This window comes from Trachymyrmex cornetzi, unplaced genomic scaffold, assembly GCF_001594075.2.
Source record: "Trachymyrmex cornetzi isolate Tcor2-1 unplaced genomic scaffold, Tcor1.1 scaffold724, whole genome shotgun sequence".
NCBI lineage: Eukaryota > Metazoa > Arthropoda > Insecta > Hymenoptera > Formicidae > Trachymyrmex > Trachymyrmex cornetzi.
In genome coordinates, this window is record NW_017300053.1 from 212946 (window position 1) to 225839 (window position 12894).

Sequence of the window (12894 nt, forward strand, 5' to 3'; positions counted from 1 at the left end):
CAGATTTTCTGTATGCTCAAATTGTCGCAACTTTGAAGAAACATTATATATAGTTAAAGGTTGGAAATACTTGAGATTGAATTTATAAATTGCAAAGAAGTCGGAGTTCATTTATATCATTAAAATATCTATTCTTCACGACTATCGATACCTTATACATCACACATTAATTAACTTCGCCTCCACAGAGGTTTCTTGCATTCTCCGCTTACAACGATGACTTATAAACCTTCTCAAATACGTAATAGATCTATCATAAGAGATTACACCAAACTTTATTGATTATATAGTTATAACCGCATATCGTAAAATATTTGTAAAAAGAGGGAACAATAAAAATCCTCCACTCTTAAAACGATTTCTAGCTTTCTCTTTCCGCAATTCTGATCTTTCTGAATCGAATCATTGTTCGATGTTACCACAGCACCGTTATCTTTTCGATGGCCTTTTCGTCATCTTTCACTTGCACGTACGAAAAACGAGACAACTCCTTCCTCGGAATTCTGCGACTTACTCGTCGCGCATGTAAAAATGCCTGATTTGGCAGCTTGTGAACTATCCTCTTTGCGGGGAAAGGTGGCAGCCGAGCAACGATCTCGTCTCTCGGGGCTTGCATTCCAATTAGATTTCAATGAAAGGCACAGTTCAGGAGCCCGTGTTAACCATTGTTACCGCTCATTCACAAATCGGACACTTTGTATTACGCGATTACATGACCACGAGTGTATGTATATAACCATGGGCTCGTTCCGTGGCTGAGGACCTTGTCCCCTACCTACGTGCAAAAATTCCATCGGAACCCGTCGTTCCTAGAGATTCACTGTACTGTACGCACGCAATTGCACACGCACGCTTTTACATGCATGCATGTAATTGCTGCGCTTTGAATCGAAAATTCGCGACAGAACGTAACAACTGGTTAAGGTAATTTTAAATATCGTTAATATGTCTGAAATACGCCTAATGCAATTTTGATCTCTCTAAAGTTTCCATTCAAGTAATTTTGATCGGAACTTGATCGTTTAAAATTATAATTTTCACGAGACTATTTTAACCCTTCTAGACACACTGGATCTTTTTTAAGACGAAAAATTTTTTGCTGTCAAATTTTTTGGCATAAATTTCAATTTTTATTAAACAAAGATTTTAATATTTAAGTTAAATAACCATTTAACAATGTAGCAGAGATGTTGAAAAGTAATCTTGAATTTTTTTAGATTTTTTTAAAGCTTAGAACATAGTAAACAATTTTGAGCTGAACACAAAAAAATGTCTACGAAAATAAAAATATGAATACCTACAAAAAGTTAATTGTATAGGTATTTGATGCAAATGTACCTATATTTTTTGCTTTGTATAAAGACAAGGGTATTAGACTTCACTTACATATAAATTGGATATTTTGCGTTGCGCAAATTTATGATGAAGTCGAAATTGTTATCATACTGCAAATTGAAAGACCGCAATGAATTCATGAATCATCGGCTGTAGAAGCGTGCGTTGCTGTACATAAAAACGTGATAATGCTTCTCGCGTGAAGATGATGGAATGACAGTCAGAAGATAGACAAGTGGAATGCAGTAAAACTTATGCGGTAGCACAGGTGCTTGTATCTTTCGCTGATATAGCAACGTGAGTAATAATAAACGTCAGAAAACCATGAAATTAATCCAGCATTCTTTCATGCTCTGCAGCATGAAAGAACGCGACACTTTGGCTAGCTTCGAGTTTAAAGATCTATAACGATATTTTCAACAGAAATAACCATACGTATGGCGGGGCATCGTGCAATCAAACCACTTTTTCTCGAAACTTTCTCGAAAATCGTTGCATTCTGGACGCGCGTTCTATGCGGTTTGATATATGGAATTAGTACTGATCTAAATGAGTAAGGCGAAGAGGGCGATTGCATATAAGGAAACGATTAAATCGTTTAGCGGCGATTGATCAATTTGTGCTCTATTAGTATAATAATAATGCTAGTAGCAATTGAGGATTGCAAGTCGCGTGTAGCACGAATGTAGCACTCGATGACTGATGGACATATATTTTATTAGAAATCGATTGAAGTAATAGATCGGTATATATTGAAGAAGAATATATGTGTGTATGTGTGATGTGTGCATGACGTGCGCGCGTAGGTTCATCCTTTTTTTTCGCCACGGTACATTGCACTTTCACTCCGACACTGAGTCATTGACCAGAAGTAGAAGCTTGCACCGAACCCGCCTTTGTTGTCGAAATTGAAGCTCTTCGTTTCATAAAATAATTAGACAGTATTTCTCTTAGGAAATTTAAGTATTAGTGATTAGATTGTAATGATGATTGCTTCAAATAGGGGAAATATTGAAGATGACATATACGTATATTTTAGCGTACCTAATAAAGATAATTATATCTAAATTATATCTAAATTATGCAAATGGTTGCGTTTTGATTTAAAGAAGAATACATTAACTTTTATCGCTGAACAAGTCTTACCTTATCACAAGTGAACTAATTATAAATACAAATGGAATATTTATTTATGTCAAGGTCTTGGCAAATAATACACCAATTTCCGTTCTTTTAGTTGAAAGAATGAAAAGATAAATTTGCTACCTGTTGTGAAATTATAGGATCATCGTCCCCCACATTTTTTTTAGCTTCTGGGCGTGGCATGACTGGATTGGCACCTACTTAGGTTAACGACACCAAAACGTGTCATGGCAATTCATTAGCGTAATGAGACCAAACGTAACACGAGCGACTATCCAAAGCAAGGTTGCATCTATTAACGCTACCGCGAGTTTTCTCAGAAAAAAAATTATTTCGTGTTAAAAAGTTGCTTAGTTTTTTTATCCTAAAATGATTTTGTTTTTCGCACAAAATTTTTACGAATAAAAACAGCGGTAATCCTTCCAAGAAGAACGCTTTGTTGCCACTGTATTTTTAATCGGGTTTGAAACCAACAAAGGAAACCTCTTCTCGATGGGCAGGTTCTACTTACGTTTCCAGGAATGGCAGCACTGATGAAGAGGGCCAGATTATCCGGCCAGGGTAAAAGCTTGTACTGCTCCCACCATCTCTTCACAACAAGGCTCACGTAGAATCCCAGGACGAATGACATAGGTATAGATTCGCTGGAGTTGCCAAAGTAATAACGAATTTTTTCGAAAATTCTGCAGAACAGATAAATATACTTTTCAATATAATTATCAGTTATTTAAATTTTTGTTTGATACTCTTTTTTACGTTAAAACAAAATATCTTTATACATTTCAACTATGTTATATTATTACACTATTCTGCTGTTATAATTAATAAATATGGTAAATTAAAGAAAAGTAATAATATAAACAAAGCAATAATTAAAGAAGAGTAAAAATATGAAAAAAAAAATGTTTTGTAAAAGATTGCAGAAGGTTAATTCATTTAAGATATTTGTATGATATTTACATATTGTTAAAGTTTCTTATAAGTTAAATAAAATTTTATATACAAATTCGCGTATAAGTAGAGCAAGGTTGAGATGCGTTACTCGCGCATATTCGTAGACGACTATCAGCCTTACACGCTGATATAAATGTAAATTAATATTAAAAAATGCTAATTTATATTTTGTTTTTGCGATTGATCGCAAGCGAAAGCGCAAATCGGTTTTATCGAAAGCGTTTTCCATCCTTTCTGAATTCGCTTCGCTCGTCAATATCGGTTATTGCCTTGCAACGGGTCATTTTAAGAAGAGCGTAATCACCACGCATAAAAGTAGCCGTCTTTATTTTTATGACTTCACACATCAATTCTGAACGATTAACACGGCGATTCCAGGATCTTTCAGTAAGTAGGTTTATGTTGGAATTTCCGCGAATAGCTGGCACCGCATTCGCACTCTTGAAGTAATATTGACTTACCGTTACTTGAACGTACAATATCATGGCCACAAGGAACTGATATTGACATCATGTATAATAATTCGAATAATGACACAGCAATGTCAAATACTTTCTTCAAGACATGTTCAACAAAATATTCTGATAATTTAAAAAAGTATTTTTTACGATGGTATATCAAGAAGGGTATTCCACAGTCTAAAAAAAGTAGCAAATTTTCAGATAACTCTGAGGACAAAAGAAATCTTAATAAAGGATGATTAATCTTACCACGCACAGTCCGCTTAGTCCTGTTCAGTAATACTAAATCGTTTATTTCAGTCTTTCGCCTGGATCCTAAACCTGCCTTAAGCCATCTTTACAGTTCTAAATTTAGCGCGGACGAATCGAAGCGATTTAAAAGAGAAATTTTTTTTACATCCTTGCGCTTTCTTCTGGCACTTCTTTATCCCCCTTTTTCAGCCCCACATAAATAACAGGTTATGTTTTTATGTCCTTTTTTAATGTCAGACACGAATTCCTGTTAAACACGTTTTATGTATCTCTTGTATAAGATGCACCAAAAGAATTCTTTTAAAAATCATACATTGTAAATAATTAGTGATTTTAATTGCATTATTGTTTAAATGATTTAAGTAGATCTCAAAGGAAACTGTTGCTTCTGTTTAGATACATATTATTTAAATTACAAATTTATTAAGTAATAATAATATCACTTATATAGGCAATCGCAATTTTTTAAGTTTAAGCTTATATCGTATTACGTATTACTATTTAAATGCGTGTCGTAATTATATTTGCAGTTAAAGAGTCGTTTGCATTTACTGTAGGTGTCCATTAATTATCCTTGGGTATGAGTCACCTGCAGTGATTGTCTAATTATTTTGCGATAAAAACAAAGATGTATTTTATATATCCAAAGATGTATTTTATATTACCCCAAAAATAGATACCTCGATTAATTTCACAGACAATGTGATGAACAGGTTACGAAAGAAATATATAAAGTAATGAATACTTAAGAACTCGAGGAATAATTATACACTCTTAATATTATTAAAATTTAATAAACATTTTATATTTGTAGATTGCTATTTACTGATATGTGCGATGACCTTTTCCTATCGAATCGATGGAACATGACCAGGGTTGCCACAGAAAATAAATTTTAAAATTCCCTGACTTTTCCAGGTTTTCCAGATGAAAATGAAAAACTTTCCAATATAAAATATGTAAATTCTAACACATTTAAAGTCAAGACTTGTAGAAAAATTAGCCTATTTTATTAAAAACAATGCAAAAAAGGCTTAGCAGCATACTAAAATTTTGGGTGCAAATTCAAGCCAACAAAAAATAAATTAGTATTGGAAAAAAGAACGCAACTACGAAAAATAGCGATCAAAGAAAAATATTGAATAAAATATAAATTTTAATTATTTTATTAAAATCGTTTAAAGTGTACAAGTTTTGAACGTATTTCATTATATACATCAGATTTAATATTAAAAAATTATAACAATTATCTAGAATAGGAGCATTTTAAGGAAATTATGAGCAAATTTTAAAATTCCAGACTTTTTTACATTTTTCCCTGACTTTTCCCGGTTTTCCATGACCAATATCAATTTCCCTGACTTTTCTCGGTTTTCCCAGTTTTCCAGATCTGTGGTAACCCTGCATGACGAAGGTAAACGAAGGAAAGATTACCAAATGTGCTCGACAAAAATACAACAATAAAAACTAAGAAAAGGAAGGCATTATAAATTTTTTTATATTAACCGATGATATGCATGACCGTGATCAAAATGTTGGAACCTTCGTATTTGTTGGCGGGCCAAGGTTGATATTGTACGGGTTTATCTACGTCCATAAAATACAGTTATAGCAGGTACGCTCACGCACCAGCTAGCCGATCGTTGAATTTGGCATTATTCGTGATAAGAAACGAGTAAACAACGAAAAGAACAGGATTAAATCGTTGATTCCTTTGCAAGAGACAAACATTGTCTGCTTAAATTATTTATACATACATTGAACATATTTTCTACTCCGCATCGCCATGAGTTTAATCCGTTAAACCCAGTATTATGTTTCCCACGTTTCCTCCGAGGCGATTGTATAGAATTAAATTACGACCGGGAATAATTGTCACCGAATACGAAAAACAAATTTAATGAAAAGATGTGCTTCGTCGCTCTAATATTAACGTACAAGGATGCATTTTACTCCGAAACGTTTCTTTTCCTGTTTGAAGTTTCCTTAGCCGCCCGCTCCCTCATAAAGAACGGAATTTATGGGAATTATCATTTAGTTCCAGGAATATTTGTGTACTCACAGCCGCTGGTGCTCATTAAGCACGTATCGATATGTAAAATTGATGAGGTAGTAGAAGAACAGGTACGCCAGTAGTTCCCGCCAGATAAGCTTGTAAACGGAACCACGCCATCTGTAAAAAACATAGGATTTAGTTAAATTAATTATACAAACAAATATAAGGGTTATAGCACTCAAAATGCATAAGTATAGCATAATATAACATAGCGTAGCACAAAACCGTCTGAACCAATGAGCATCCAGTAGCATAAAGTCGTCGATTTATATATAAGATAATATATACTCATTGATTTAGTTTAGACGATCCTATGTTATACAGCTATGTTATTTTATGTACAATATCTCAATAATAATTTTTACTTCACTATGAAAATCTACTATTCAATTTGAACTACGTCTTTAATTTCTTTAAAAGCTAACTTCATGGTATTCGTATGAGTGATAATTTGCACAAAATTGTATGATATAATATGATAGCACATTATGACTTTGAAAAAAATAGTTTTATTTCTTCATATATCTTTATTACATTATAATAAATTATTCACAATGCACGAACGTTATAAAAAAAGGACATAAAGCAGTTGTGTTCATCGAAACTTATGTATCAAGCGCTTCGTATTCTAAGAATGAATTAGCGGTAAAAATTTGTGATACACTTTGTTTAATAAATCACAGTAACGATGTAAGAATTTGCCATTCTCAAGCGTCAAAAACGAGCGAAATCTATTTTTCATTTCCAAATACGCTCCGTACTTCCTGGTTGTGTGAATGAACTTCGAAGTATCGTGTCTACTCTTTTTCCTTTTTAAACGTCTTTTTGAATTTAAACGATTGGGAAATACCAGCACTTCTTCAATGCCACAATGTTAGTCCCTACACTACACACATAATCGCTAAGAAATGGTATTGTCATAATTTATTTTAATTTCGAAGTATCATGGATATTAATAAATCGATGATGCGTTGCCTCGCGTGACAGATGCACGCAAAACAAGTTTTGTATGAAAGAGGGAAGAACTTTATAGATAAATTATTTCACAATTTCGCTTTCAATGAGTGCCACTTTGCATCAATAGGATCAGTACGAGCGTAAAATCGATAATAGCTAGATCATTCTACAAAATCGTAAACGGTATGTGCGCTTTGAAACCGGCTAGGGAATTAGCGAAAAGTATGTCACGGCTAAATCGATTTTATGAGTTTCGAAGATACGCTCCTCACGCGTAATGTTCCCCGATCGTGAATTTAATCTTTGTAATAAAATTAGATATCGGTTGATCGTTAATAGGAAATACGACGTAATAGGAAATCAGAAGCGATCTAGTTTGTTCTATAATTTTACTTTTTGCATTTTATCTCTCCAAATATAAACTTACACATGAAAATAATCAAATTAATGGATTAGAATTATCTTAAAATGTGGCATTTAAGAATGCAATTCACTATTCGACTTCAGAAACAATGATTTTAAATGCAAAATGAATACCCACGTATCCAACGGATGCAGTACAAACAGGGTCAGAGTGAAAAGTAGTTTATGTTGTAAAGTGTATATGTCAACCATTGTTTGATAATAGAGCTATGAATGTACGTCATTTGTTTCCATTCAAATAGAAGATGAATGATTTATTTACTGGAATTTGACATCCTGATTTATGATAAGATCTTATGTCATAAGTTATGTTAATATTATGAAATTATATTTTGCGGACATTTATCCGGTATATGTAAAACGTTTAGGTACATTTTAAATATAACATTCAAAATAAGATGTTTGAGTTTTCATTGCGCGTTTAATAAATAATGCATACATGTCAAACTGACAAATTACAAAACCAGAATATTTCCTTGGAACATAAAATAAGAAAAGCATCAATAAAATATCACGTTTCTGCAGAGGGAGAAAGATATGAAAATTTGTACCGGACATCCGCCGCATTCAGAGAGTAGCTAACTTGCTGTGCTCACAAAACCGTAACGGTACCAGGTGATTATTGTATACAATAAATTCACTCATTGCTGATATGACAAGGATGAAAATTTCGAGAGTAATTGAGGTGACGCGTAAGGTGAAATAATAAATTGCATTATCCGCTTAAATCATTCTTCTGACGCGATCTCAGTGATTGAATTTCAATCACTAGAATTGCGTAAACAAGATTATTTCCTTTCGATAGTCTCTTCTGCTCATTAGCCAGCCTGTAATTACGGTAAGGCGCCGTTGTCAGCCATATTTTTTTGACGCGTACTACACACACTAATCAACAATCATGATCACAAGATTGCAAATTGCAATTTTACAAAAATAACTATAAAATTAACACACATACTTACATGGGACACAATTATATGCGCTTTCAAACACCAATTAAGCTGTTTGCTTATAACAAACATTCGTCAATTTTCATTGGACAACTTGACCGAACTATTACGCAGAAATAGACATGAAAACGTTTCTTATTAAATGCTAACAATAAATGTTTTCAAATGCTTTCGCAGAATAAACTTATATAAAATGCATTTAAATTCTCTATTAACTCACAGATTATAATTATAAATGCTATTTTGTTTTTACTTATCAACTTTTATAAACGTTTGCTACTTTGTTATTATTAAGTATTATCATATTAAGTATGTTATCATATTACGTATTAAGTCTAAGTAATAACACTATACGTATTAGTAATTATCGAATTTAAATTTTTCTTTTCATACTTACATGATTTTTTAATAAAGGGATATCCTTTCAGAAAAATATTATGCATTATTACATCAATTCCAATAGCAAAAAGATTAAAAATTTAGAAATTAAAGTTTCTTACACATTTAAATGTCGGTAAAACGTTGGTAAATTTTTTACAGTATGAATTCATAAATTTTTTATATATATAAAATCAAATACACTTTTAAAAAAATTTAATTTGCATACAAAATTAAAATTAAATTGTTTTCATGAGGAGAGACATGAAGTAGGTATAACCTGATTCAAAGAATTATAATAATTATACATACATTAATATATAGCGGTTTCATGATTCGCTGAGTCATGAAACCGCGAAGTGTTATTTTTGTATAATGATAAAATATTTCCAGGGAACCTATTACAGTTTAGTTTTTAAGTATAACTATAAAAGAAGTTTTGAGATCTCAGTAAAGGTAATATCTTACATACTTTTCAAATTAATTTCGTTGCATTTTGACATTTTTAAAACACATTCTGAAGTCATCATAAAGAAAACATTTATAACATTTATAATTTTGAGTTGAACCTTGACATCGAATTTCTTCAATAATATTTTTTAATTATATAATGTCGCAAAGATATGCGTGAGATTCTATCTATTAGCAAAAAAGATACAAGAACTGCGTCAATCGCTTTTAATCTCACGCATAGTGAGTAAAAACATAATGAGACATCTGTAACAATATATTTAATAACGACAGAAGAACATTTCATTATTTCGTTATTTGTGTGTCAGTGGGTCATGGTAGGAGGCAATACTCCACGTTTTTCATATATACATATATGGCGACACGCCCGCGAATTTTTCCACCTGTCCCATGCATGCTTATACGCATATGAAAACGTAAGAGCAGCTATTACAGCGGCGTGACTGTGATCGGGAGAAGCTATTGTTATATTATTAATTGATCCACGAGGCTTGTTCGCTGACCTTTGTCTAGTTTATGATCTCTTTCAATGAGTAAGGAACGCTTGAAAGTACAGCATAAAAGGATACAATTTTTGTGTCATTAATGGTCGTTAGATATAATAACGCAAAAATTGTTGAAACATTTAATTGTATGAAAAATTATAAAATACAGACATATATATTTAATCGTATCTGTGAGATTAGAATTCATATATTATACACATACACACATTTGATTCTGATCTTAGTATTCTGAAATTTATGTTTTTAAGAAGTCTGATTATCTTAAAACTCAATTTTAAGAAGTTCTTATTGATATCGTTGAGTTTGAATGTAGCTTGAATTTTGAAAAGCTAACTTCTAATAAAGAAGGATCAATCACAGAACTTATAATCAGATTTTGAAAGTCAGTTTAGAATTAAGTACTGACTGCTAACACAAATGAGCTTCAAATAAAGCCGAACTGAAAATTTAGTGTCACTTCGTAATTATAGAAAATTCTCTAAAATCTTTTTTTAGTTTTATAATAATCAGATCATTTTTTTAAGTCTTTGCGTTGTATTTAAATTTTTTATCTCAAATTCGAATAAAATAGAAAGCAGACATGCAGCTTTTTATATTAAAAGAATAAAATTAATTTAAATAATATAATACATTAAAAGATAGAATTAATTAAAAAATTGGTTTAATATTTTATATACCATAGAAATGTGTGTGTGTGTTTAATATTCTTAAATGCGAATGCATTCAAAATTCGCATTTATGAGATTGAGAGTCGGCATCTAAAATGCTGAATTTGATTGAGCCTGAATAGACATTTGCATATAAGATATTTCATTCTTATTCAAATAAGAATTTAGCGAATCATCTTCGTGACATGACAAGATTATGTATCGCTCTTCTTTCTTTTTTATTAAAACTAGTTTTCAAACGACTAAAAATAAAAAATATTCAACTATTCTGCATAACGATTTTGTTCGTCCAATATACAGTGAGTGCAAAAAGTATTCGTACAGAGAAAATATTTTTTTAAAAAACTTTATTTTTAAAAAGTAAATATTATCCACCGAGAAATGAATCATCGAATTGATGTAGAATCGACATTGATACGATGATTTCAACACCAATTTGACGTCGATTCGACATTTAATTGACGGTTCTTGTTGGGTAATTAACAATTTATTCATAAAGAATAAAATAGACTGTATGTTTCTTAAAATTATATATACCAAAAAGATGTGTATTAATTATAGAAATCATCTAAAAAATAAGCGAAAATTAAAAATTATATTGCTTAGATGCTCAAAAAGTATTCGTGTAGTCGAGAAATTTAGCTTTTAAAATCAGGAATACATGCGAAGCTCGTTTCCTTATGTTAGAACAGAATGTATTCATTGTATAAAATTGTTAATTAATGTTTATTTTCTACAAACAAGACTTTTTTTTATAAAAAAATTCCTTGTACGAATACTTTTTGCTCTCACTGTAGGTATGTGATCACAAAGAACGTAATCAATTTTTATTAGAAGGATGTCTATTTTTTCAATGTTGAACAATAATAACTATTAGCTCTGCAAATTTATTATTTTTTCAATAATCGTTCAGTAAGAATTAAGTTTGTAGTACAAACTCATGAGGAAATCGCATTTGTTGTACATAACTTAAATGTTTCTGGAACACGCTCGATAAGCCTCATTTTTATTCCGCGCACTGTCGATCGTTCATTTCACTGAACGACGTAAAAGAGCGTTGTAAAAGAAGTGCATACCGGAGCGTTCTAGTGACGGATAATGTGGTCTGTCGCTCGTAAAGTATCGTGTTTTAAGACTAGTAAATTAGCGCATTCTCGACAAGACGCAGGATTTTTTATGATCGATCAGACGCCTTCTATTGCCGATGTGGAATCGAGGAAGACGTTGACGCGGGTCGTAAAGGTTGACGCGCGAGTGAACGTCAATGACGGACACTCACGGTCCCCGTGAGTGAATGGGCGAGCGTTGTGCGATGGCTGAGTGTAGCCAGCCAGATGTCGAGCGTTTATGCAAGATCGTTATAACATAACGCGGCAATTTAACCCGGTGCAGAAGCGTTTCCATTTTAGTCCTTTCTCCGCGCGTTTCATGGTTTCAGTGCGAAATCGGGCACGTGGATTTATGTGGCCGCTTAGATGCAACGACCAATTTCTTACTATTACAGAAGCTGCTTGGATGAATGCAATTGCATAGTTATGTCGAGTCCTTCTCCGAATGACGTTCAAAGATGTACTGATGCTGAAAGGAGCATTTTGTAATCATTAAGTGATAACATTGCAGACAATACGACGCGCAAAGCCAGTATAAAGACGCCTGTAAAATATTTTAATCTTTCAAACGTGTTTCAAATGCCTTTCAGATGCCTTTCGGAGAGCCAATACATGTACATCTCAGAAGCCAAAAATTTGGAAACACGTTATAGAAATTGACATTGTATTACTTACTCGAATATTTATAATTATGTCTCTTTATAAAACAATAATTCTTCAGATCCAATAACAGTTATTGGATCTAAAAGATTATTGTTAGAAAACGTATTGTTACGGATATTTGGATAAGTAATCTCAAAAATGTCAATTTAAAAAAGTTTTCAAACTTTTGGCCTGGAGGTCTATAAATTTCAATTTTGCGAAAAATAAATAAAAATATAATAAATTAAAAATCAAAGGACTATAAACCAAGCGAGATGTTCATTACTTAAAGATCTGTTCAAATGTCAAAACATAATAAGATGTTTATTATTAAAAACAAAATAACTATACTGACGTAATAGAACGAATGATATTACAAAGATCCATAACAAACATTTCGACCCCTATCGGGTCATTTTCAATTATAATAAGTTTAAAAGTAGCATTAAAAAATAAAAATGTCCACAAAACATTAAAGAATCGTTTACAAAAATGCAGAAATAAGTTTCATTCAACGTCTCCAAAATAATACATTCGTGACACAAAGAATTATATAGGAAATGACTGGTTCGCTGTACTCACGAACCAC

General features: G+C 32.1%; 1 protein-coding gene across 1 annotated transcript in view; it reads right to left on the reverse strand.

Annotated features, from left to right (window-relative positions):
- Best2 (bestrophin family protein) overlaps positions 1 to 12894 on the reverse strand; it is a 49876-nt gene that overhangs the window by 19714 nt on the left and 17268 nt on the right. Inside the window, exons 2-3 of the mRNA XM_018517735.1 lie at positions 6208 to 6318; positions 2990 to 3161 (exon numbers count right to left, since the gene is read on the reverse strand). Coding sequence (XP_018373237.1) covers positions 2990 to 3161; positions 6208 to 6318 — 283 coding nt within the window. The remainder of the gene's footprint in view (positions 1 to 2989; positions 3162 to 6207; positions 6319 to 12894) is intronic.